Below are 27,358 nucleotides of genomic sequence, written 5' to 3' on the forward strand. Positions count from 1 at the left end.
ACAGGATACATCTGATTAAATTTTTGTGGATCAAAAGTCACTTTTCTCATCTTCAGAACAGGAATAAAAATAACCCACAGGTTTTGAATTGGTATGAGGAAAATGTGAGATAGTATTTGTAAAGTGTTTTGCACAAATATTAAAGTAGAATATAAAGGTTAGCTTTTCATTAAACAGCAGGTTTTCTGAAAAGCATCCGGGATTCTTAGTGGTTTTCCAGTGACTGTTCAATGATGATCCATTAATCATCATTACAATTACAGCCAAGATTGAGATGACACTGAAAGGTTTGTGTGACATTTTCCCTAGGTGATCCTCCTGAGATGCAGTCTTTGGGGTAGGAGCTTTTATTATCCCTGTTTCACCAATGAGGAAGGTGAGGTTCTGACATATCAATGATTGTTTGAGACAGCGTTTGAAGTCAGGTCTTCATGACCCCTGATTCTGGGCTCTCGAGGATTGCTCAAAAGCAGTCACCAGGTCACACACCAGAAACTCTCTAACCCCAGAATTGTATGGGTAAGAAAGCTGATGCGCCAGGAAAATGAGTGACTTGCTGAAGGTCATGCAGCTGGTGAAATCCAGGTCACTTTACCCCAAACTTATTTCTCCTTTCACTCCATCCTGTACCTTTCTCTACCACACTGTTGACATCAGGGTTCAGCACAAGGCTTGGTGTGTAGTAGGTGCTTATTCAAAGCCAGTCAACTGACTGACTGACACCCCTGGCGTTCATGATATATCTAGACAGGCAAAAATGTTAGAAGGAAAAAAAAAGATTAAAAACACTGTCGGGACATGGAAGCACGATGGCAGAGTAGAAAGACAAACATACTCTAGCTCTTCCCCCACAGCCCATAAAAGCACTTGTCAGGAATGACTCGACAAATTCTAGAGCACCAGAAGCCACAGAACGATAGAGTAGAGGAGACTTTCAGCCCAGGGTGACCTGCAAGGCCTATGGGAAAAGGTCTGTCTCGCCAGACTCAGGGGACAGTGCAGCCCAGTCCTGGTCACTAGTTGCCAGGAGGAGCAGAGCTGGCGGAGGCCTCGGGGGAGAATCCCCAGGGACAGCCCAAATCCCTCAACCCACAGGCGCCAAAGGCCAGTGAGAGGGCTTTTTCAGCTGTCTGAGAAGGGAGCACAGTCCCCTCACAGCTCTTGTGCCAGGCTGAGGCAAGAGAGCCCGCAGCCTGCAGCTCTCACGGCAGGCAGCAGCTGGCATCTGTTGCAGGAGGACCCATTGTAAAGCCTCTGGGGGCACTGACCAGTTGATTTGAACTTCAGGCCTTAGTGGGACCCTACCCTCACCTCAAGCTCCTCGGGGAATTGAGCATCTCATCTGAAACTCGGCCCCCAGGGCTGGCATGGTGTAACTGGAAGCGAGGTATATGTGGAGAGGAAATTCTACCACTCACAGATTCTGGGCACAAAACTTTTCTGGTTGCTCCCAGACCAGTGTGCAGGCTTGCTTGGGCCACCTTGGAGGAACTAAGATCTTACAGGGTCCCACAGTACACCCTACTCTTGAGAAAAAACCCAAAAGTCAAGTATCTGGCTCTGAACTTGTCTCTGAAAGGGAAGAAAAATGAATCTATAGAAGGTGACATCCTTGGTGAACAGATATCTTCTCTCATCTGTTTGGATGAGGAATAACAATGCCTACCATCAGGGAAAGACATAAAAGTCAAGGCTTCTGCATCCCAAACATCCAGAATAAATTTTTAATGGTCTCAGGCCATAGAAGAGCTCAGAAAGGATTTTCAAAATCAAGTAAGAGAGGTGGAGAAAAAATTGGAAAGAGAAATGATAGAGATGCAAGAAAATCATGAGAAGCCAGTCAACAGCTTGCCAAAAGAGACACAAAAGTGCTGAGAAAAATATCATCTTTTAAAACAGGGTGCTAACTCAATTGGCAAAGGAGGTTCAGAAACCCAATGAGGAGAAGAATGCTTGAACAACACAGAATTAGAAAAATGGAAAAGAAGGTTCAAAAGCTCACTGAAAAAATAATTCTTGAAAATTAGAATGGAACAGATGGAAGCTATTGACTTTATGAGAGACCAAGAAATCGCAAATCAAAACCAAAAGAATGAAAACGTGGAAGACAATGTGAAATATTTCACTGGAAAAACAAGTGACCTGGAACATAAATCCAGGAGAGTCAATTTAAAAATCGTTGGACGACCTGAAAGCCATGGTCAAAGAATGAGCCTAGACATCCTTTTTCATGACATTATCCAAGATAACTGACCTGATACTCTAGAAGCAGAGGGCAAAATACATACGGAAAGAATCTACTGATCACCTCCTGAAAGAGATCGATAAAGAGCAACTCCTAGGAACATTGTAACCTAAATTCAGAGTTTGCAGGTGAAGGAGAAAATATTGCAGGCAAGGAGAAAGAAACAATTCAAGTACTGTGGAAATATGATCAGCATAACAGAAGAGTTAGCATTTTCTACATTAAGGGAGTGAAGAGCGTGGAAAGGATATTCCAGACGTCAAAGGAACTAGGATTACATCCAAGAATCATCTACCCAGAAAAACTGAGTATAATACCGTAAGAGGAAAATGGCCTTCCAGTGAAGTAGAGGACTTTCAGATATTCTTGCTGTAAAGAAAATTTGACTTTCAAATACAAGAATCAGGAGAAGTATGAAAAGATAAACAGGAAAGAGAAATCATAAGGGGCTTCCTAAAGCTGATCTTTTTACATTCCTACATGGAAAGACAATATTTGTGACCCTTGAAGCTTTTCTCAGCATCTGGGTACTTGGATGGATTACACACACACAATCACACACAGACACACACACACACAGACAGAGAACACAGCTTGAGTTAAAGAGGAAGAGGTCATATCTGAAAAAAGTAAAATTAAGGGGTGAGAGAGAAATATACTGGAAGAAGAAAGGGAGAAATGGAATGGGGAAAATTATCTCTCATAAAAGAGGCAAGAAAAGCCTTTTCAAAGGAGGGGAAAAGTGAGCATATGAGAGGGAAAAAGTGAAGCTTGCTCTCATCACATTTGGCTCAAGGAAGGAATAAAATGCATGTTCAATTTGGTATGAAAAGATATTTTACATCATAGCAAAGTAGGGGAGAAGGGGATAAGCAGGGTGGGGGAATGATGGAAGGGAGGGCAAATGGAAGGAGGGAGTAATTAGAAGTAAACACTTGGGGAGGAACAAGGTCAAAAGAGAGAATAGAAGAAATGGGAGGCAGGATAGGATGGAAGGAAATAGAGTTAGTGTTCCACAACATAACTATTATGGAAGAGGGGCAGCTAGTGAATAGAGAACCAGTGCAGGAGTCAGGAGGAAGTGAGTTCAAATTTCACCTCAGACACGTGACACTCACTAGCTGTGTTACCTTGGGTAAATCACTTAATCCCAAAGACCTCATGCTGGGTCATCTCCAGGCATCCCGATGAATATCTGGTCCCTGGATTCAGGGGACTCTGGAGGAAAAGTGAGGCTGGTGACCTGCACAGCCCTCCCTCACTCAAAACAAAGTCAAGTGCAAGTCATGTCATCATTTCTCTGATGGCATGCTGTTCTTTGGCAATGAAGGATGAACACACACACACACACACACACACACACACACACACACACACACACTGGAATTATGTAGGTCATTTGCCAAACTGCACATATATAGCATATTTTCAATTGCTTGCCTTCTCAGTGCTGATGGGTAGGGAGGGAGGAAGGAAGAAAAGTTGGAACTGAAAGTTGGAGGACAAAATGTTGAGTATTATTCTTGCACACAACTGGAAAATAAGAACTACAGGTGGGGTATAGAAATTTATCTTGCGCTACAGGACAAAAGAGAAGATAGGTTCAAGGGAAGTGGAGGAATGTTAGAAGGGAGGGCAGATTGGTGGTAGGGGTAATCAGAATGCTTGGTGTTTTGGGGGGGAGGGGAGAGAGGGGGAGAAAATATGGTAGTCAAGATTTTGTGGAGATGAATGCTGAAAATTTAGTAGAAACTCTGTCAAATCAGGGTGTCCTCTAGACCAAAGAAACACAGATTGTCAAAGGAAAAGAGAAATAATAACTGACTCTGAAAATTAATGTTGGCATCTAGATGAGCACTAGACTAGGAATAACTTACAAAACACAGCTTTTCACTAATAGGAAGAGGCTTAAATCAAGGTATACATTCATGTGTGTGCATGCACATGTGAGCATGTGTGTGAATATGTGTGCATGTGTGTGTATGTGTGTGTGTGTGTGTGTGTGAGAACCCCATGAATCTTAGGAGATTGAGTTGCTTCCCTCACTTTGGCTTAGCTGGATTTCTATTTCAATTCTCTTGAATTCCCTTCCATCTATAATCAAAGAGAACATGAGTCTTGGTTTCTGGTTCTTGAAGGAAGGACGTCTCTGCTTCTCAGGCCAGGTGGAAAAAACTCTGGCCTCAGAATCAGCGAGGCCAGAAATCAAGGTCTTAGCTGGGGAATTTTGGCCCAAATCTCTGTGGGTCTCAGTTTCTTCACAGTCCTTCCCAGCTCTGACATTCGATGTTCTGAACCACTTTGGTGTGTCGTATCCTGCCCAAGGTCACCCAGGTTACAGTAAGTGGTGAGCCCAACAAGGTGTGTGGATATTAGTGATTACCTTGACATGGTTGTGGAGGGTTGACATTGGTCATGGTCCCCACCAGACGGGGAGCTCCTTGAGGGCAGGGAATGTCTTTTGCCTCTCCTCCTATCCCCAGCACAGTGTCTGGCACTAAGTAGCTGCTTAATCAAGCTTGTTGACTAGTCCACTAACTTGACATTCTTTAAACCATTTCTGCTAAGGTCCTGCTCTAACATCCTATCTTCCCTATTACAAGGTTACTCCATCCCAGGTTTGACCTTTTGGTTTTTAAAATTCTTCCCAATAGCTGGACCAGTATTCAAGACGTACCCCAAGGTCAGGAGACTAAAGAAAGAGGAAAAAGATTGCTATATCCCAAGATACTTAGAGCATCTCTTTTCATGGTAGCTTGAAGATGGAATCTAAGGGGCTACTCTCCTACTGGGGAGCGGCTGGACAAATTGTGCTGTATGAGTGTGATGGAATATTGTGTCCCAAGAAATGACTAAATGGCCAGTTTCAGAGCATCCTGGAAAGACCTCAATAAACACACAGAGAGCAAAGTGAGCAGAACCAGAACAGTTTGTATAGGGAACACATTGTAGGGAAAACCAACGTCCAGATGTCCAAGCAAGCAGGGGAAAATTGTGAGTCCAGAAAACTCAAAAGGAAACCGCCATCTCACTTTGATGGGAGGCTGATGACCTCCCAGTGCCAAGAAGGATGTATATTTTTGGGCAGGATCAAGACTGAGGATTTGTTTTGCTGCACTGTGCATGTTTATGAGGAGAGAATTTTTCTTTTCCTTTGTTTGGGACTGGGGGGATGAATGGAAGGGAAGATTATAAATATAGAAGAAAAATCAATTTTAAGAATTATTTCTTTAAAAAGATCCTTCCCAGCCCTTATATTCCACATTCCACATTCTATCACCACTCTGGCTTTTACATTACATAATCTGTATAGCTTGACAAAACAAATATTTGCATCATGTACTTCTGGACTACACTTTCACCCCTGTAAGACCCAACTGTTAGATGTAGACTGAGTCCAGGCTTCATTTCTGCACTTGTCTAGTCCTCACTTAGTTGACCACTTCAGGGGTCCAGCGTCTCGAACAATGAAGCAGGTCTTCTCACCAGCCAACACCCAGTGTTACGCCTTTGGGTGAGCAATAGCTCTCGATTTCCCTTCTCCAGTACCTGCCTAGGAAAGCCCAAATGGATTCCCAGAGAGTTGGGCATGACTGAACAAGAGGAGTGGGGAACCGTGCGCAAGGATGGGATGGGAACAGAGGAGGTCTCCATAATCCAAAAAAGTGTTCCACTTTTTTAGCTGGGGAGTCAGGGAAGCGTTACCAGATATAGTGAGGCATGACTTGGGCCTTGAAGAAAGAATTCACTGGTCCAAAGAGTCCAGCTTCTGGGATAAGAACTCATGATTTCCTAAAACCTGCTGGGAAAAAGGGAGAAAAATATGGCAGAAACTAGGCATACACCAATACCTTACACTGCATACAAAGAGAAGTTCAAAATGGGTACATGATTTAGACATAAAGGTTGATGCCATAAGCAAATGAAGAGAGCGTGGAATAGTTCACCTGTCAGATCTACAAAGAAGGGAAGACTTTGTGACCAATCAAGAGAAAGAGAGAATGATAAAATGCAAAATGAATCATTGTGGGTATATGAAATTAAAAGGTTTTTGCTCAGACAAAACCAATGCAACCAAGGGTAGAAGAAGGAAAGCAGAAAGACTGGACACAATTTTCAAAGCCAGTGTTTCTGTTAAAGGCCTCATTTCTCAAATATGCAGAGAAGTGAGTCCAATTTCTAAGAATAGAAGTTATTCCCCAATTAATAAATGGTCAAAGCAATTCAACAGGTAATTTTCAGATTGAATCATTAAAAGCTAACTATAGTCATATGTCAAAGTGCTCTAAATCACTATTGATTAGACAAATACAAATGCAAACAAGTCTGAAGTACCATCTCACACCCATCAGATTGTCATGTGTAACATGACAGAAAAGGAAAATGATGTTAGAGGTGTGGGAAAATTAGAAGAGTAATGCGTTATTGGTGGAATTTTGAACCAATCCCACCATGGTGGAGAACAATTTAGAACTGTGTTCAAAGGCTACGAAACTGTGTATACCTCTTGATCCAGCAATACCACTACTAGGTTTGTATCATAGAAATCATAAAAAATAGTAAAGGACCCACATGGACAAGAATATGTAGAGCAGCACTTTTTGTGGTGGCCAAGAACTGGAGACTGAGGGGATGCCCATCTCTTGGGCAATGGCTGAATAAGTTGTGCTATAAAAATATATCTTCTAAGAAATGATGAGCAGGCAGACTTCAGAAAAAGCTGAACTTACAGAAACTGAGGCTGAGTGAAGTCCGCAGAACCAGAACTCTGTACACAGAGCAGCTGCAGCGTACAATGAACAACTATGATAGACATAGCTCTTCTCAGCAAGGCAAGGATCTAAGACAGTTGCAAGAGACTCAAGATGGAAAATGGTGCCCATGTGCAGAGCAAGAACTAGCGGGTCAGAATGGAGATCAAAGCATGCTATTTTTTGGGAGTATGACTTTGCCCTTTTCTTATGTTTCTTCTTTCATAACATGACTAATGCAGACATGTTTTCATCGTGGAGTCTGCATAACTTATAGGAAAGTGCTTGGCCTCTTGTGGAGGGGGGAGGGGAGAATAAAGTGACTGATAAACAAATGTGGAATTCAAAACCTTATTATCAACAAAGGAATATTTACATGCAGTTGAAAAAGGTAAACTACTATTTCCAGAAAAAGAAAATTGTAAGTCATTAATAACTACTTTTAAAAGAATTTATATGGGATCACAGTTGCAGAGCTAGAAGAGGCTTCAAAGGTCGTCTGATGGAGCCCCCTCCTTTTACATATGGGGAAACAGAGGCCAAGAAGTGAAATGAATTGTTCAACGACCAAGCAGCAATATGTCTGACACTTTACCACCATGAGCTCATTGGATTCTCACAACCACTTTATGACACATTCTGATGCCCATTTTAGAGATGCAAGAGTTGAGGCTCAGCTTAAGTGACTTGACAGGGTCACACAGCCAGTTTCATCCCCATGGAGACATTGAAATTCAGCTTCGGGTTCCCCACCAGCTCTGGTCCAGGTTACCTCTGAAACACTGATGTGGTGGGAGCAGGTATGCTCTGGGGAGGAATGGAGGGTGATTAACTGGGGAAACACCCAAGACCTTTTAAACACTACTTGGAAATAAATAGTTTCATTCAGATTGATTCTGATTTTGAAAAAAAAAAAATAACCCCCTCAGGAGAAATCAAAGGGGAGACAAAAATTGCAGGTGTATGTCTGGCCTCTTCCCTTCCCTGCCACATCCACGGGAGTTTGGGGCCCACATGAGAGGCGATGTAAGCATGGTATTGTGCTGAAAACCCAGCAGTGAGGTCAGAGGCTGGGTCCAAGCACCAGCACCGAGTCTGCTCCTTGAAGCAGGGAGGGGAGTCTGGGCCTCATTTTTCTCATTCTTAAGTAGTTGTGGTTCTTGTCAAGGATGCAGGTGAAGCCTGCTGTAAGCCACAAAGCACTTCATCATCAGCCTAAAGTACGTTCAGTCTTGTCCAATTCTGTAATCCCATTGGCGGTTCTCCTTGCACGTATATGGGAGCAGATTTGCCACAGCCTCCTCTAGCTTATTTTCCAGGTGAGGAAACAGAGGCAAGCTGGGCGAAGCGACTTGCGCAGGGTCACTCTACTAGTGAATGTCTGCAGCAAGATGAAGAGAGCCTGGGCTCGAAGTCAGGAAGACCCCAGTTTCCAATCATGTACCAGGTGCATGGAGTGCAGGGCGAGTCAAGGAGCTGCTGCCTGCCTTGATTTCCCCAGCTGAAAAGTGAGGATCACAGCACCGAGTTACCAGGGTTGTGAGGGATAGAATGAAATGACCTTTGCAAGGTGCTCTATCAGCCTTAGAGAGACATGTCATTGTTATAACTATTAGTGGTATGGGCCTTAATCATCCTCCCTGAGCAGGCGTGCATTTCAGAGTTAAGATGCTGCAACCCCCAGATGGGCTCCCATTTGGGCCACACTCTTAAAGAGAAAAGAATTTCTGAACATTTCCCACTGCACCCTGACTGCACACCTGCCCCGATTCTAGGTCTCTTCAACACATCCAGCCCCAACCGGCAGGGTGGCACCAGAGAACACAGTACAGGAATGTCCGGGCTGGGGAGACCAGACAGCATGGGACATGAAATGTCCAGGCTGAGGAGCAGGGCAGCAGAGGAGGTCAAATATCAGCACTGGAGGAACCAGAGAACCCAGGATGTAAAAGGTTCCAGCCAGGAAGGAGACAATGACTGGGACAGGAGGGCCAGGAAAAGGCAGAGCTGGACAGATCCTTGGAAGCCAGGCTGTCAGGGCACAAAGGCATCTCAGAACCTTCTCTTGCTCCTTGACTGCTGCTGAGGGTCAGCTGTTTCACCCCAGTGCCAAGCCCAGGTCCCTGCTGAACTCGGCCACCTGAAACCGACCATTGCCACTCCTCACAGCCCAGGTCATGCTGCAGAGTTTCTTGATCAAGTACCAAGACCTTCCTAAAAGGAACAACGCCACATCATATGCCAGAAAATTTTTATTTATTAACCTAACCTTATCATCTAACCTTTTCTTAACCTAACCTTGTAACACTGGAGTCTGACATCAGCTTCGAACTACCTACCTAGCAAGCTAGCACTTATGTACAGGTGAGGGACTGCTGTCTTGACCATGTGGGCGCTGTGAGCACCATTGTCCCTCGAGCTCACCCACAGCTTTTGAGAGTCTCAGTGAGGTCCGGCTGTGACTGCACAGGATGGCCAAGAGGGGCCTCCCTGCTCCCATCTCAAGGCGTCTGCAGGTCATACGACAGTTCCCTCAAACTCCGGGACTCTGGCAAGTGGTGGGGAATCCCAGAGGGCAGAGCTGGTGCGAGTGTGATAACGTGGTTTACTCTTTTGGAATATGTCCTCGAGGTCCGGACTGAGGATGGTGCCAAAGATCTGGTCAATGTCAGGAGGGACGTAGTACTGATAGATGGTGGCCTGCCTGAGCTGGAACCCTGGGGCAGGAGAGTCAGGGGTCACATCAGAGCAGGGGTCTCACAAACAGATGCCACCCAAGTCCTAATGACTCTCCTCATCAAGGTTGTTCCAGATATTCCCTTCTCCTCACCCCTTGTAACGCCAGCCCTTGCAGCTGAGAACCTGCCTCCCCTGACCTCAGGCCCCAGGCTCTCAGGAAATTCCCTTTCTCTCCAGACACCTCAATCCCATCCCTTCCTCTCTTCTTCCTGAAGGAACCTCCTAAGAGCCCACCCTGCAGCATGTCTCCTCCTGGCCTTCCCTCCCTCCACTGAATTCCTTTCACATGTCAGATGTTCAGCACCCCCTTCACATACAACTGTCCCCAATAACCTCTTCAGTGCCAAAGGGAGCAATCTTATCTCTGCAGCTGATGGATCCCGGGCCACCTGCCCCTTGCCTGCTTCTCCTCTTTCCTAATTGACTTCTCATCAGCCCTCTGGATCAAGGATCCTTCTTGGGCCCCATTCTGCTTTCTCTCTCTACTGTTTCCTCTCGTGAAGTGGATCACTTCCAGAGCTATGCATCCATATAGCTTTCTGCTCTCTCCTGAGTGTCAGCCCCAGATCATCCACTGCCAGCTGGCTCTTTCAAAAAGGATGTCTCAAAGGCACCTCCAGTTCTCTATATCTGACATGCAGAATTCTCTCCCCTAACGGACACCTCCACCTTGTTGTGGAGAGCACTGCCCACCTGGCTCACAATCTCAGCATTACCCCAGACTCCTCACTCTTTTTCCACGCACATGGCCCATCGAGGGCCAACCAGACCTTACACTATCTGAACTGGATCTGACCCAGTTATTGATGCTGCCTCGCCCACCACAGCAGTTCACACAGCCCTCCGCGACTTCACCTGCACACTGCCCTCCCTGTGGATCTCCCCCACCCATCCTCCACAAGGCTACACGGGAATTTTTCCAAAGCCCAGCAGGACGGACCACATCCCTTCCCTGCTTAGCCTCTAGATCAAATGGAAGTTTCCACTGACATTGAAAGGCCAAGCTTTACAACTTGCTATCAGCCTACATTTCTAGCCTTTTAAACATTGCTCCCCTTAGTACACCTCACTCCAATCTCATGAGGGGTGTCATTTGTCATTCAGGGAGACGGTCTTCACTTACCAGTGGCCCAAGCAGGAATGGGCCTGCCGGGCTGGAACTCATCATCTGTGGAGTCATCACTACACAGGTCCATTCCATCACTGTCTGGGATGATCTTGAGGCTCCCCTTGGGGCTCTGGGGGGTCATTTCAGAAGAGTTGCCAACTGGAGACTGAAGAAGAAAGGAGACCTCTTTATCTCTTCCTGGCCCCTTGGGGTGCCAGAGCTGAAAGAAGCTGGGAGATGATTCAGTGCAAACCCACCCACACCCCATCTGACTGATGAAGAGACTGAGGTCCTGAGTGGCCACAGGCCAGGAAGAACACTCTCATTATGTCTCCACCTCTATGTGGATCCGTTTCTCGATGTGTCAAATGTGGATAAGTCACACGCAGCTTCCAGCTGGGAGTCTCAGAGGAAAGGATGTGAACACAGAAAGAAATCCCTGTTTATGTGGAGGAAATCTTGTGTCTGGCAGGGTCCAAAGACTTCTTTTCTGGGAAGGTGTGCACTGACCCCACAGGGTTTGTGGGGCATCTTCAACTCCTTATAGACCAAGGACCTGATCACTGAGAGCAATGGGGAAGGGCGGTGGAGATGGCCACATCTTGATGTGTGTAGCTAAACCCTAGATAACACTCCTGAGGGCCAGGACCTCTTGGACTTGACCCTCTGCTGACCGAAAAAAGCCAAACATCAGGAAACTGCTGGCAGACAGAGCTGAGGCAAGCCTGCAGAGCTTGGTTAAGCTTTGGGATGACAGGCGGCCAAGGGGTCCCCACACTGGGCTCCCCTTGGAGAGTTCTCCCTAGGCTTTCTTTCCCTTCTCCTCTGTAGAGGTCACAGAATGTGGAGGAGGTTCAGAGTTTGAACCAAGTGGCACCTTGTGGGGTCATTGAGGTCATCCCACTGCCCCACGTTGCAAAAGAGAACTCTGGGTGCTAGTAATTGAAGAGTTCACACAGGAAATGGTGCATGCTATAGGCTGAACCCCAACGTGGTGTCCTGTTTGGTCCTTAGCCCCCACTGCTCTCAGATACAGCCTTGGGCTACGTTGCACAATGCTGGCGGTGCCAGCCCACTGAGCCCTAGTTCAGTGTTGAGAAGATGGAATTAAATAGGCATTCATGTCAATGTCAAAATATGGTTTCAGACAATCCAAATTTGCAAGGGCGAAGTGTGGAGAGTCATAAGGTCATGTGAAAAGGCCCCAGGACGTTCAAGGGACAGGAAGTTCAGGGTAGGTCAGCAGTGACACAGCATCCCAGAAAGACAGGGAGAGGCAGGTGGGCAGGGCTTCCAAAAACAAAGAGGTGGCCCTGGTGCCTCTAGCCTCTGCTCCCTCTGAGGCCCAGGCTACACCCCATCGTACAATATTGAAAACCAGACAGTCTGCAGAAAAGGGCAATCCAATGCCAAAGGACGTGGGACTGCTGAGCCAGGACAAGAGGAGACTTAATTTGTGTCCTCACGTCCACGTGTGGTGGGCACCTGGCTGAGACAACAGAGGATAGAACCAGGGCCAAAGTGGGGAGGTCCCCTGGGCACATCCTGACATTCAGAACTCTCCCAAAATGCAATGGGCTGGCTGATCAATTGATGGGCTCCCTGGTCTTGAGAGATCTTGAAGCGGAGGCCAAGGGACCTCTTATCCTGAGCACTGGAAGAAGACCGAGCGTGGACCTGGCTAGTGGCCTAACAGCCCCCTAGGAGCCTGCCTTTCTACGTTTCTGGGCAGTGAGATGCAGAAGGGGCCTCACCTGCACGTGCGTGGTCTCCTCCAACCATCTGTCAGGGGCTCCAGCAGCGGCTGCCACCACCTTGGCCTCCTTGGCCTTCTTCTCCTGCTCCTTCTGCAGCTTCTTTGGCTCCTGCTCTTGGCGCTGATCTTGCTCCTGGGGCCACAACAACATTGCGTCAGCCCAGACAACTGCCCAAGGTGCTGCCCCTCATCCCTGCCCTGTTCCAGGAAAACCCAAAGAGCCCAGGGGCAGCAGCCTCTGAAGGGACCATTGGAGGAGGAGGTAAGGGCTGGGGCTGTAGCTAAGACCAAGGCCCACCCCAGGTCCTGCCCAGTGCCTCACCCTCTTCTGCTCCTCTTCCAGTTCCTTCAGTAATCTCTCCTTGTGGAGCTGCAGAGCTCGCTCCCTGAAAACCAAGAGTCCTTCCTCAGCAGTCACCAGCAGGAAGGGGGCCAGAGGGTTGGTCCTGACTCAAATCCCTCCCTGCGGCCCCTCCTGCCACTTTGCCCAGGTCTTAACTACTCTTCACCTACTCATGACAATGGGACAGGGGAAAGAGTATCAGGAGGAAAGTCAGGAAAGCCTAAGGTCCCAGATGGCAGGGCCTGCTTTGTTTCTGTCTTTGTACCCCCAGAGAACTGAGACAGTCTCTTGTACATAGTAGGCACTCAAGAAATGCTCAAGGAATTGAACTCTCTTTTCTGTTCCACTTTAATCCAAGAACATTCCCAAACACTGATGCAGGAGCTGGGAATCAGTACTGCCTCCCACTAAAACAGACACCCACCATAGGCCTCTGAGTCAAGAGCTTAGAAAACTAATGGAATGATGAATATAGGAGATGCAAAACTATACATGTAAATATCAGGATGTGATTTCATATCTGGACCAGTAATGTCATCAGAGCAGGGAACCTGATGCAGAAACTGCTGCATCCGTGGAGACAGAGCCATACGTTTCAAATGAAAAGTCCACCTGTCATGGTCCAAAACGTTAAAAGGATTTGTAGCTGCCATCAGATCCCAGAATGCTACAGGGCCTCCTTAGTGAGTCAAAGGATCGGTCAAGAGATTCGCTCAAAAACTGATTATAATTATGCTGCAGAGGAACAAAAGGGGTCTTGAGCAGAATAGAGCACTTTCCAACACCCTGATGAAAAGCTCAGAGCTGAGGAAAAACTTTGAAATTCCAACACGGGAGTCAAGAGAAAGCGGGAAAGGCAAGAAACAAGTGGTTGCCTACTGAGGTGTGTGACGGGCCTGGGGATGCCTCTGCCAGCAGCGCCACTGTTACAGGGAAGGCCAAGACTAGCGCCCAGTCACAAAAGTTGGAACGAGAAGAGATGGCACACAGTTGGGGCAATTCTCACTTAAGTAGACTAGTAACTCAGAAAAAGTGCAAAGGACACAGAAGATTCAGTGCCAGACCATCATTGTCCTACAGAAGTCTCACTGTAAAGGTCAACACTTGATGCCCGCAGGAAGTGGAAAGGCAGCAGACAAAAATACAGAGTGATCCGTAAAATTCCACGAAGGACCAGGACAGAGGTGAAATACGAGCAGGGCTGCCTCAGACCACCCCGGAAAACAAGCTGATATTGCATGGGGCTGGAGTGTCCAAGTAAGTGCACTGTCCTGAAAGCGTCAAAGGCTGCAACTAGGACAGCAAAGAGATGAAAACATAGAAAAGGTCTGCCGATTTCTCTGGTAAGCTGGGTTGCTTGTCATTCTTTAAATTCCCAGGCCCTGGTATGCTACCTGAGCATATAGAAGGGCTCTCAGCCACACTGAGAAGCCACAGCTACCTGGGCAGAGCTGGAACCCCACCAGCGTGGAGGAAGCATCTCCACCAAAGAAGGAACACACCAACTGGGGAGGGGCTGATCAAACTGGTCTATGGGTGTAACAGAATATTAGTATGCAGCAAGAAATGAAGCTCTGGTACCGAGAAAAGTCCAAGGAGAAGAGCAGGCATGAGGACAGAAGAGTGTGAGCCAAGGGGAAGATGTGTGGAAGGGGAGATGGACTGAACAGCCGCCCCAGCCCCTCTTGTTCCTGCACCTCAGCCCATTTGCGGTAGGGAGGTGGAGGGCACAGTGCTGCCCACCTGAGGTCAGGGCAGCCCACCTCCCTTGTCACAGGACGGAATACTATGGGAGAGCAGACAACGCCTGTCAAAGACATTAATAAAACCTATTTTCAAAATACAGAATTAAAAACAAACCGTTGCTCGTGCTCAAATCTGCTTCCAACAAATTCAACTTGTGTCTCAAATCGTCAAAGTCTCAGTTTCCTCATCTGCAAAATGGGGATGATCCCTGCAAATACACACCTCTCAAAATTGTTGTGATATTGGACAGAAGTGAAGGAGATTGTCCCACACAGCGGGACAGTCACCCCAAGGAAGGAAAAAGACCTTGACTTAGCATCTGCTCTGGGTTGAGTGCGAGGGATAAAGCGCTTGCTCATGTTCTAAGAAGTAAGGAGACATGGCCCATCGAAAGGAAGGAAAACAGCTAGTCCCAGAAGGGCAAAGGACAAAGAAGAAAAGCAGGATGTGTCTGGGGAATCGTGCTCCATGATCCCAAGCTCCCCAATGTGAAAATCCATCCTCTCCATGGCCCTGCCTGCCAGTGATGCCAACATGATCTCAGGCTCCCAAGGTGGTCAGGAACTACGAGGAGAGTTCAGCACGACCCTGTGAGTCTCCCGACAGGGCCCATCTAGCACCCACACCTTTTAGGAAAAGAAACTGAGTCTTGGAGAGGGCAAGGGACATTCTCAATGACCCGTTGAAAGTAAATAATGGAGCCAGCATGTGGCCTGGAGTAACCCCACGCACCTCCCTGCCCAAAAGGCCTTCTCACAGATGTCGGGTATCTGCAGGGAGCTCACTCACATTCACATCCTCTCTCTCTCTCTGTCTCTCTCTCTCTCTTTCTCTCTCTCTCTCTCTCTCACACACACACACACACACGCACACGAATACAATCTCTCACACTCAGCCGCACATAGTCGCACACACACAATCTCTCACAGACTCACACAATTTCACACACATTCCAATCACACACAGTCTCCTCATTCACACGCACACACAATCTCACACCCAGAAACAGCCACACACACAAGAACACACAGTTACACAAATATGAAGACACAACCAAACACATTCACACAGGCACACAGTGACATGCACACACACAAAATCTCAGATGACCAGTCATAAACACGCAAACATTCATGCACAGACAGGCACAGATTCATGCACACATACAGTCACACATAGAGTCGCACAGAAGCACACACAGTCAAACACATGTACACACACATGCACCCACATAATCACACACAGGAACCCACACTCATGCACACAGTCACACACACGCACACACGGCCACACTTCTGCACCCACACGCACACACAGAAACATCCACAGACGCGCACACACACACAGACATGAGCAGAGAGGCAGGGGAGGCACAGCTGCTCAGGGGGCAGACAGGCCCTCACCACTCAGCCTGCAGCCTCTCCTCCTCCCTCTTCCTCTGCATCTCCCTCTCCAGCGCCAGCTGCCTCTCCCGCTGCCTCTGCTGCACCGCGTTTCTTAGGGCTTCTGCCACCTTCCTCTGCCGCTTCTGCTCCCGCTCCTCCTCCTGCTGCAGGTGGAAAGGAGAGGGATCCCGTCAGGGAGGTGGGGAGGGACGGGCCACATGGGCCTCCGAGCACAGACAACTCACTGAGCAGGAGGAGGACTGGTGTGCGCACGGATCAGGCTGCTCTAGCTCGCCCTCAGTATCCCCGCTGCTCTCAACAGTCTTTAAGACCCCCTCAGCTCTAAAATCAATGGTTGTACAAGAACCATCCATGCTGGCTCCAGATTGGGCCCATGCTTCTGACTGACTACAGAATGAATATTCTGCACCTGGCACAGTCCTCCTCCTCGCCCCAATAACACACCAGGCAGTGAGGGGCATCAGGTATCCCAGAATGGACGGTGAACAACTGTCCCCAGTCTTTCTCTCTTAGGTTCCTCTCTCTTGTGGGGCTGGGCCCTGACAACAAGAATGATGAAGATCACATTTCAGTTGTGTTTGGCTTGGCTTATCTCCTCAGGTCCTTACCAACACTTCTACTAGGCAAATATAACTTTGCAGAAGAGGAAACTGAGGCAGGCAACAGTTAAAGGAGCTAACCAAGGTGGCACAGCTGGATCTGAACTAAGGTCCTCTTGCCTCGAGGCTCAGCACACAGGGGCACACAGTTGGCTGCCCACAAGTAAGTGGGGCCGAAGGACCAGAGGCTGGCCAGCTCCACTCCTTCCTCCATGGTGGCCCATCTGCACTCACCTGCTGGAGTCTCGTCTGCCTCCAGGCTTCTTCCTCCTGCTTCAGCATCATCTCAGCCTCCTCCAGCTTCCTGGCAGTTTTCTTGCTGGCCTTCTTAGCCAGCGGCTTCTGCTTTGCCTGAGAGACCCCGAGCCAGGAGGTCAGGGGTCAAGACCCTGCCCTGTCCCACCCAGCATCTTGCCAGGGGCCCAGACTCTGGGGCTGCCTCTGACCTCCAACTTCTGCTCAGTGCGTTTCTTCTTCTCTACCTCCAGCTGTTCTGCCTGCTTGCGGGCCTTCAGGGCCTTCCACAGGTGCTCTTCCCGTTTCCTGGGGGAACAAGGAGCAATGGACCCATTCTTGGGCTTGGCGAGCCCCCTCAGTCCTCCCCATCATACCGCCCGCCCATGCCTCCAGAAGGTGCTCACTCACATCTTCATCTCCTCCAGGCGCTGGTGCTGGTCCTCCTCCACCTTCTGCTTTCTTAGGAGCTCAGCCTCCTCCTTCTTTTTCAGGTTTTCCAGCTGCTGCAGTTCCTTCTCCTGAGGACAAGAAGGGCATCGCAGCTGTGAGGCAGATGGGGAGACCGCCAGGGGCCAGAAGAGGTCAGAATGCCCAGACTCTCTTCTCCCCACCCCCTTTCCCTGGAAGGCCCACCTTCCCCCCATTCGATATGCAGAGAGCATGAGAAGGGCTGTGTCACAGACAGGACCTGAACCAGGCTCTGAAGGCAGCTGGCTCTTCTCTGCCCATGCTCTAACAACCGTTCTTGACATCAGTGAGTCAAAGGAAGGGAAGCTGAGGGCATGGGGGGTGGCTGGTGTCCTGCCAGGGTAGACTCCCAGGGCTTGGTCAGCCACTAACTGGCCAGGTGGCTGTACACCACTGCTTCCCCTCTCTGAGATCCAAAATTCATCATCTGTCAAATGGGCTCATTGTCCTTCCCTTCCATGGAGGCAGTATAGAAACCAAGGCTCGGAGGCTGTCCTGGCTCCTCTTGATAGTCAACATCAGGGCCTCACTGATCCAAAGAGGCAAGGGGCTGATCCAAGGCCTCACGTACAAGACACGGTGAGCTGGGCTTCACACCCATCAAAAGCTGTGAGGTGCAGCCAAATGATCGATACCATCGGACCCCAGGATACCTGAGCCCACCAGCTCGAGGAGAGTGCAGCCCCCACAAGAACACCTCGCACACCCCTTGGCCACCTGTCCGGAAAGAAGCCTTGGACCCAGTGTGCTGGGAGAGAACCTCGAGGGTCTTCTTGGCCTGCCAGATCTAGATACCCGTCCAGGGGAAAGACTGAGTCAGGCTTCAGAAATCCATCACATGGGGACTGAAGAAAAAGGAGAACGGAGGAGGACAGTGACTAGCTCTACTCTGCCCAGCCTCAGAATGCACACCCAGAAGGGGTCAAAATCTGCAGGAAACCAACGGGACAGCAGAATGGAGCCTTCTAACTCGACCCAATGTACAGGGATTTGAGGTCCACTGCACTCAAGCATCATGCTGGCAACCATAGACACAGGCCATGCCTTGTGAACTAGTGAGCTCCCTGCTGCTCTGAGGTGTTCCAGTAAAGGCTAGACAGATGACCCCATCAGGATGCTGTGGACGGTACACCTCCCTCTCACAGAACGAGGGTTGACATAACTTCCGAAGCTCACCACACAGACGCTACCCAAGGGATCAATCCCCACTGAGTTCCAGCTCCCTCCTCGCACTGCCCTTTCTGCTGTCAACCAGAGGCAAAATCTCCCGATTCGTGCAGCTGGCTCAGCGTGGACTAAGAAGTGGGAGAGTGGGAAGCATGACAATGGAGAGAATAGTGGGAGACAGCATTTTCAGGATGACTGATACAACTGCGTTTGCTTGGTTCAAAAATTCAGGTGTCAGCCAATGTTCATCAAATCGAATAGACAAAAGTCCTTCAAATGGATGAAACCAAAGTCCTTTCTGAAAAGATTCGGCCCAGAAATCCTTTAAGCAGCAGCTCCTGAAGAACGTTTAACTGACAAACTTGGGGGCTTTGGGGAGCAGCCAAGTCTCGTGAGAATTCCCAGCTTGGTACCTCCCTCCACCACTCTCTATCGACATTTCTTCACCAGCTAAAGCAAGGGCCCAGAGCACTGCAGATCCCGTGACCTGCCTGGGAGTCCACAATCTCTTGAAGGTAACAACACTCTGATCCCTCCCTAAACAGAGACTTTGGGATGAACTGCCTTCCCTGGAATGCCATGACTCCCAAGTTCAGTAGGTCATTGTGGGACAAAGCTCTCCTCAGAGGAGAGCCAGGACACCACAACTCTGGCCAGAAATGCTACCCCGTTCCCCAAGGCTTCAAGGTAAGGAACTCCTCATTCCCAGAAGGAGGAAAATATAGTCTCCTTGAGTACTAATCACCTGCTGGGCTCTTTCTGGTCTCTAGAACATAAATGGAAAAGGCTGCTCCCCTTGGAGGAAGCATGCGAATATTCCAAGACAGAATCAGCTGCTTGGCCTGGACCTTGGGCATGGCCCTGAACTCTTAAGAAGTAGCCAAGAAGGCCAGGAAGAATCTCACCCCAGGAACCCAGATTTAGGTAAGTGGGAGAACTCTCCCAAATAACCCCCAGACCCCTTACAGAAAACTCCTGCCCTTAGGATGTGGGGATCCTGGGGGCAGTACCCCTAGCTGGGCACAGTGAAGTAGGCGAGACTGTGCAGTCCTCAGCACAAAGTTACAGACGCAGCTGCCCTGCTCCCCCAGGCTCCTTTCCTGATTCCCACAGGCTGATGATGGTGATGGGCCTTTCTCTGCCAAAGACTCAGGTTCCCTTCTCCTTCATCACTCAAGGTCTGTCTCATGGCTCTACCCCCACTTCAATTCCAAAAGGCAAGTCATTTCCACAACTTTAAAATCAACTGACCAGAAAGTTTGTGGAATGCCCCTGGGAGCAGGAACCAGCCCCAACAGTGGTGTGCTCCTTAGACCAAACTCAAAGGACAGGTACAAGCTCCTTAAGAAGGATCTCTCAGAGACTCTGGGAATTAGGAATGAGACTTTGAAAACATAGTTTTAATCACTAACAGGAGCTGAAAAGGTCAATACTAGCATTCTAAAGTGGGGAGCACCATCGCCTACCATCGAGCCAGGGTACGCGGGAAAATCAGGGGCAAGGTAGACCAGGGGGCCATTTGTTTCTTTGCTGGCAAGAGCCCAGGACTGAGGCCTCAGGATCCAGGAGGGTCAGGCGTTGGGTCGTGGCTGCCGACAGTGCAAAGGGAATGCCCGTGTTGGGCCATCTGTGCTGGGCCAGCAACCCGGGACAAGCCCTGCAAGGACTTGCTGGGTGACCCTGAACCAGCGACTCGACCTCCTGGGGCTCCCTTCCCCAGGGAGTTACTCTGCTCACACACTCACAAAGTTCAAGTGTAAAACAAGGGATTCTAGCACTTCAGGAAGTAGTGGTCCAGTAGGGAGGGTGGGGATGGGTGGCTGTACTACTAAGATGATAGGTGGGTGGATTACTCAGGACAAAAGTGCCCTGTGAAAGGAGAAAAGGAGGAAAACCTGGCATTAAGTCTTCTCGCTGCCTCACACACCCCTGCCAGGCACACAGCCAGAGGCCTTGGGCAGCCCTGCCCTTGAAGCCAGTCCTCCAGGCTGCTCCAGGGCAGGGGGGCTGCCTGCCTGCCCAACCTCTGACCCAGCCATTTCCTCTAAAACCTCGGGCAAGCTAAGCAGAGTAATCTGAGTTTCCCTTGATGCTCATGCACACTATGGGGCTGACACACCACTGAAGAAAACTCATCTCCTAAGACGATTCTGTATACAACCCACATGGAACGTTCAATTGAGCCTCAGCTCTTAGTCAGGACCTAGAGTGCCAGGATTAAACCTGCATCCTCTCTACACTCAAACCAAACCTCTGGCTCACGTACAGGCACTGCTTGGACTATTTGGACCCCAGTTCTCTGAGAAGGTCACCAACCCAAAACTGCACTCCCAGCTGTCCCGTGGAAGTCCCAGGCACAGGCCAAGCAGAGAAGTTCCTCTGGTGGCTACCCCTGGCCCCGGTGCTGACCTCGGCATCCAGATGGTGGACAGTGTTGCTTTTCATGAACGACTTCATGACACTGGGGCGGCTGGCGGAGGTCAGCGTCACGAGCATCTGCTTCTTTCTCACTGTCTGTAGGAACATTCGTACGGGCTGCACCACCTGCCCAGGGAGATAAGGAGGAAGGCGTGGGCATGGCGCCAGCCTAGCAGCAGCCAGGATGGGGAGTGTGCCTCACCTGCCTTACCTTGCGGCCGGGGCAGACAGGTAAGGCTGTCTTGGTGCAAGGAGGAGTGAGAGCCTCATCGTCCATGTGGTGCCATTTCTCAGCCGCCTTATTGACAGCTTGCTTGTAGCTCCACCTCCGCCTGTGGGGGCAGAATCAGCACCCATGGGTGCCCTGGGACAGATGACAGCAGCCCCCTGCCACAGCAGAAGCAGCCAGACTCTGACAGGTGGAGTCTCAGCCTTCCTCCTCCCTCCACATCCTAGACCTGGCACACTTTAATAATCACAGGCCTAGGCACTCACTCCTGGAGGGCTCTATCTTGGCCTGGGGAGGGACAAAGGTCAAGTCCCCACTGCCCTCAGAGAACGCACAATCTTACAGGAACACCAGATGCCAACAGCCAGGATGAGAATCACACACACACACTGCTACGGAATCATATGTGTCTGATTAAATCAAATACAACTTTCCTAAGCACCTCCTCCATCAAAAAGCCTTGTTCTAGGTTCTGAGGCTCCAGCAGTAAAGATTGAACAAGTTCTGCTATCAGAGGCTCACATCCTACTGGGAATGTCCACAGGGAGGGGTGTTTGTGTGTGTGTGTGTGTGTGTGTGTGTGTGTGTGTGTAGGTCACCTATACATGGTAGACGAGATTATATGGGGAGGGAGGGAGAGAGGACACCTCCCTCTCCACTGGAGGCCAAAATTCTTCCTGGAGCCACCCACCAAGGCCACAAGGAGCGTTTACTCAGGATCCACCACCACTTTGTCACCAACTGAGCATCAAGAAAGCTTGAGAGGCCTTCCAATTCACCCATTTGACAGAGAAGGAAACTGAGGCCCAGAAACGTCATCTGCCCAAAGTCACACCAATATGTTTGAGGTCTTATCATCCAGAGAACTTAGGGAATGGCCTCCTCCTTTCCTTTCACCTGCCCCACTAAGCAGACTCTTCTTAAAGGCTGATTCTGAGAAGGAAGTTATTTTGGACGCCTTAGCTGGGTGTCAGCATGAGTTGTGCAAGGACCATATTAAGGATCTCTGGAATGCCTTGGGGACCCCAAGCTCATCTGGATGGCGGCTTTTCCCCAAAAGCCTAGCTTGCCTTGGAGGTTCTGAAAGAGGCTGAGTCAAAGCGTCCAGAGGGCAGACCCCCCAGCAGTGCCGGGATGTTTTGCTCACTGAGGCACACAGTGGCACTTTAGCAGCACTGAATTCGTGGATCCCTTGGCCAGCTCTGGGACCATCCTGTGTGGTCTCTCCCTGCCACTTGTGCTCACAGATACCTGCGGCTCCTCCTACCTGATGCTCTGAGGAAGCTTCCTGGGCGCCTCACCTTGGTCCATCGTGCTCTCTACGGAGAGAAGAAGACAATGGAGACCCAACCTTCCTCTGAACCTTTCACCCCCGATATCTTGTTAGATCCTTGTTGCAGATTTAGGGCACAGAGGGAACCAAGCCACAGTAGTAGAACTGGCCCAAAGAGAGGACCTGTGCTAGCCTTGCTCACCACCAGGCACTTCTCGGCACTCTGCTGATCGCTGACGCCAATCTCCACGACGGGTACGAGCTTACCTGAGCATGGCAGGTTCCCTGACATTCTGGGGAATTCCGTAGGGGAGGCAGGCAGCGAGGGGACCGCTGCTGCTTGGCTTTGGGTCCCACAAGAGACGGAGCCGTTCTCAGCCACCCCCGGGACCAGCTTCTCCAAGCTCTCTTTGACCGCAAGTAGCTGCTGGTGGTGCTGACTGCTCTTGGGCCTCCTGGGGCCAGACCCCCTGCAGGAAGCAGAAAATAGGGTCTTGACACCACGGTCCTAGGCATCGCCAATCTGGGAGGCTCTGTCTCTCAGTCTACAAACCTATGCCTGGCAAACAAAGAAAATCCCGAATATGTTCCCTGCCCTTAAGGAACTCACAGTGGATAGAGCACTGGCCTGGAATCAGGAAGGCCTGAGTTCAAATTCAGCCTCAGACACTGACTAGCTAGGGGACCATGGGCAAGTCATTTTGCCTGTGTACCTCAGTTTCTTCGTCTGTGAAAATGAGAGTCTTGGACTCCAGGACCTCCAAGGTCCCTTCTGGTTTCCAATCTGGGTCCTAGACTCTCTGCAGGGCCTGCACGTCGTCACCAAACTCTCCCCTGCCCTGCCCTTGCTGCTTGCCTGGGTCTCCTCTCCCCTCAACATCTCCTACTTCCCTCCATGTTTCCCACAGCACCAAACACAGTGTTGAGAGTACTACCATCATCACTGGACCATCATTTGAATGGATGGGACCTTGGAAGCCTTCTGGCCCAGCTCCCACTATTTACAGAGGCCTAGGGAGCTAGCACAGACTAGGAGGGCTGGAGATAGATGCTGACACCAAACTCAGGCCTGTCTCCATTGTTCTGCCTTGCCCACTTAGCCTGGGGGAAGCCAGATACTGATGGAGCATAGGAAGGGGAAGTCCAGAAGACTGGTCACATCCCTTTAGAACATAAGATCCAGTCCACAGAGAAGAGAGTTTCTCATTCTCTGGGCTCCATACAATGCCTGGCATAGAGGGAGGCAAGAAGGGAGAGAAGGATGGAAGGAGTAAGAAAGGAAAAGAAGAAAAGAAAGAGGAGGTGAGGGAAGGAAGGAAAACAGGCCAAAATGGCAGAGGTTGGAGCAAGAGTGTAATGGGACACATGCTTGTCCTTGTTTGTTTGTGCTTTCTCAGTTCGTGTGACTCTGCCTTGCAACAGGGTCCAGATTCCCCATACGGTTCCTAAATTATTTTAAATAATGGTTTCTGTCCCCAATCCCTCAGGTCACTCAATTTTGCCCAATGCCCCTTGCCCTGGGCTGCTGCACCCATGCGGGTCTCTTGGCCCCAGGCTAACCTGGAAAAAGTGCTCAAACCCTCCTCCTCCTGCATCTGCTGCAGCCACACCGTCTCATTTCTGTGGGCCTCCAGGACTCTCCCAGAGCCTATGGTGGTCCCCATGGTGCCATCTGCAATTTCAGAGCAGAAGGGAAGGTCAAAATGAGAATTCCCAGGTCACCTGCTGAGAAAAATCATCTGAAGCAGGCTCCAGGGTTGCTCAGGGGAAGGGGACCAGGTCCAGGCTTTAAGATCACTCCCATCCCTCCACCCTGAATGCACTAGCCATTGGCAGCATCTTCAGATGCCAAGAATGTCTTCACTGCGGCAGCAATCTGGATACCTTCGTATTTTCTGATGCTGATGCATCTCACTGGCTCCCTTTCCAGTCTCTGCACTCCATCTCTCTGGAGGTCGTAGGTGTTTCGACGACATTGGAAAGGCAGCAGTGATCTCAGAAAGGCTAAATGGTTGCAAGGAATCAAATCAACAGTTCAAAGTCAAGTGTACTCATTCTGGGTACTATGTTTCAGTCCATGCCCCACACTGGTTACCACTTCCTTGTGTTATCTACCATGTAAGAACCTAAATGCCCCATGAAGGCTGGCACCAGCTTGGCTTGCTTGTATCTGCCACGCTAAGCCCAGGGCCAGGCACAGAGAAAGCATTCCCTTCCTTCCTAATTGTCATCTGAATATTCTCAAGCTGTTAGAAGTTCCAACAAGTGCCATTTGATCTTTGTGTCTTGGCAGCAAGCTGGGAGGTCAGCACCTAGCAGCACGCTGGGCAGGAAGAAAGTGATTAATAGGAGCCTTGGCGCCTGGCTGGCGGGCCACAGGGACCAGTGAGTGTACATCTGTGGTCCCAGGGTGAGGCAAGGAAGAGAGAACTGACTTGAAGAGAGAGGCCCAGAAGTCAAACCTCTCTCAGACATGGGTCAGACATCACAGGCTGGTGCCCCTTAAACTGAGCCAGGATCGGGAGGCAGGGGCAAACAGGGAACGAAGGTGGAGTGCCGGCCCAGCAACTACCTGGCATTCTTCTCCCTCAGATGCTTTACACCCCAAATGCAGTAAGGAATTGGTTGGGTACTTAGGCAACCCAGCCCAGGGAGGCCATGGGGCATCAGAAGGAGTTCGCATGCTCATTTCATACTGCTGTCCTGAGGACGCAGAAGCCCCAGGAACCCAACATCCTCCCTCTGATGGCTTACCATTCCGCAAAGCAACCTCGGGCCAGCACCCCACTGCTCACCAATGTCAACATGACCCCTCTTCATGTTGATCAGTTCCCTTCAATTCAACACCCTGGGAGCTAGAGGGGATGCAAATCCCCAGCAGATCCATTCCCCACAGGAAGAATCCATATCCCAAGGAGGAAACCAGAGGAAAGGGATAAAGTAGGATGAAGGCAGGCAAGGCAACCAAAACCTGTCCCTCATGACTCACATCAACACAAGCCCCAACTGCAGGTCTTCAGGTCTCCTCAGCAAAGTGAGCCCTGAATTCCAGAAGGGAACAGGGCAGCCAGGCAGAAATTGGGGAGTACAGATAGGAAGAGCCAGGCCCATACACCCACTCCAAGCTCCACTGGGAACAAAATCCCTGCCTGGCAAAGAGGCTTTGGGATCTCAGGTCCATTACTATTGATGGGAATAATCATTTTCAAAAGTGCTTTCAATTCTGCAAAGTGCCTTACCTATACTATTTCCCTTAATCCTCACCACCTTGGGAATCAGGTGCTATGACTGTTCCCATTTGACAGCTGCGGAAAATGAGGCACACAGAAGTTCAGTGATTAGCCCGGGCTCACACAGCCAGTAAGTGCCCAGATCCAGAGTTCCAGCCACTAAGCCACCAGCTGAGGAAATATGCTACCAGGCTCCCCAGAGGAGAAAGCACCAACATGGGACCTAGAGTCTTCCCCTACGGAAGGCCACAAACACCGTGACGGGTGATGAGGAAAGAGGTCAAGCCTTTGCGGTGCTGGCTGCCCCAGTGCGTTCGAAGCTGAGGCAGCGTCAGGTATTCAAAGCCCTCAAGGTACAAAGATGAAAGAGCCAACCTGACCATTGCCTTCACCAGAACATAGCTCATGGTCCACCAGGGGAGCTCTGAGACAGACACACACAGCAGTGTAACCCGCACGACAGTGCAAGGAGCCAGGCCAGTCAGGGAGATTTGGGGGACAGAGAGTCGTCTTAGACTTTGGGATCTCTTATCCAACTGAGAGGTCCCTGGGACAAAGGGGTTGTCCAAGTGCCTTCTATGGGAGGCTTTTGATCAGAAGAAAAGAAAAGCAGCCAAGAATCCACAGTCCCAGCCTTGCCTCCCCTACGAGATGAACCCCAAGTCAGACTGATGTTTCCCCTCACCCCCACTCCTGCTTACCTAGGGGTCTGCCGCCACACCAGCAAGTCACCCTTTGGACACCTGCGCCCCAGGTTTGGCCCATTTCTTCACGACCGGAGTCACCAAGCAAACTTCCACAGCAACTGTCCCTTGTGAAGTAACGCAGCCTGTTGGAGTTGCAGAATTCCATGGCAGTTAGGGAGAGAAGGACCAGTGGGGGAGGGGATGGGTGGGGCACTGAGGTCTAGAGGGATGTCTTTCGAGCTAGACAACTGAGGCATTCAATCCGGCTCCTTTGGCCATTTTACGAGAAATGTGCCTCAGGGAAATCGTTTCCCCATCCCTGTGCCTCATTTTCCTCATCTGTAAAGCAAAGGGAAAGGATAACTCCTCCTGCAGGTGCTAGAGCCCCAACCTCCTCAGGCATTCAATTTATAAAATACCCCGAAAACAACTTTCTTGCCACCAAAGTTCTTGCTTCAATACGCCAAATGCTTCCAAATTGGAAACATAAGAATTGCCCGAAGGAATTACATTAAGGGATGCTGGTTACCTTGTGTTTTCCTTCTGCACCCTAAGAATGCTGGCAATGTTTCATCTGACTGACAGTTGAAACCTATACATTACTCTCTCCATTCAGAATAGGAGTTCCTTGAGATCAGGGACTACTTGGCACAGAACTTTGTACCTAGTAAGAGCTTAATACATGTTATTCATTCATTCATTCATTCATTCATTCATTCATTCTCCTTACAAGGACTCTTTTCTTTCCTTTGTACCTCAGTACTTAGAGTGCCTGATATACAGTCAGCACTTAATAAATACTTGTTGCCTTATTATCTTTGCCTTGCCATAATCTTGGAACAAAATATATCTTGAGTTGTTCGTAAAACTACTCTTGTGAGTTGTTTCCATTCTACCCCTGTATCCACCGTCTAATACTCGTGTCTTTTTTCCTTATGATTCTTCAGTCTTTTCCTT

General features: G+C 49.6%; 1 protein-coding gene across 3 annotated transcripts; it reads right to left on the reverse strand.

Annotated features, from left to right (window-relative positions):
* Positions 1–9,230: 9,230 nt before the first annotated feature.
* LOC140522112 (inner centromere protein-like) lies at positions 9,231–26,603 on the reverse strand. 3 transcript variants are annotated; one of them, XM_072637177.1, is made up of 15 exons: positions 26,417–26,603; positions 24,370–24,489; positions 24,046–24,157; positions 22,753–22,955; positions 22,480–22,531; positions 21,195–21,315; positions 20,975–21,109; positions 17,339–17,448; positions 17,140–17,236; positions 16,928–17,044; positions 16,092–16,237; positions 12,922–12,985; positions 12,598–12,732; positions 10,859–11,009; positions 9,231–9,713 (listed from the first exon to the last, which is right to left on the reverse strand). In XM_072637177.1, exons 1-15 carry the CDS (start codon positions 26,565–26,567, stop codon positions 9,514–9,516), a joined length of 1,914 nt encoding a protein of 637 aa, XP_072493278.1. In that variant the 5' UTR covers positions 26,568–26,603; the 3' UTR covers positions 9,231–9,513. The 3 variants fall into 3 exon arrangements, with proteins under 3 accessions (XP_072493278.1, XP_072493279.1, XP_072493280.1); XM_072637178.1 differs by lacking the exon at positions 24,370–24,489; XM_072637179.1 differs by lacking the exons at positions 22,753–22,955; positions 24,046–24,157; positions 24,370–24,489.
* Between the last annotated feature and the right edge of the window lie 755 nt (positions 26,604–27,358).

The sequence above is a fragment of the Notamacropus eugenii genome, chromosome 2, assembly GCF_028372415.1.
Source record: "Notamacropus eugenii isolate mMacEug1 chromosome 2, mMacEug1.pri_v2, whole genome shotgun sequence".
Taxonomy (NCBI): Eukaryota; Metazoa; Chordata; class Mammalia; order Diprotodontia; family Macropodidae; genus Notamacropus; species Notamacropus eugenii.

Coding starts and splice junctions, on each gene's coding strand:
- LOC140522112 (XM_072637177.1), bottom strand. CDS start 26,567: ATGGAATTCTGCAACTCCAACAGGCTGCGTTACTTCACAAGGGACAGT. Junction 16,238..16,927: donor GGCAGACGAGACTCCAGCAG/GTGAGTGCAGAT, acceptor TTCCACCTGCAG/CAGGAGGAGGAGCGGGAGCA. Junction 9,714..10,858: donor CATTCCTGCTTGGGCCACTG/GTAAGTGAAGAC, acceptor CTCCTGCCCCAG/GGTTCCAGCTCAGGCAGGCC.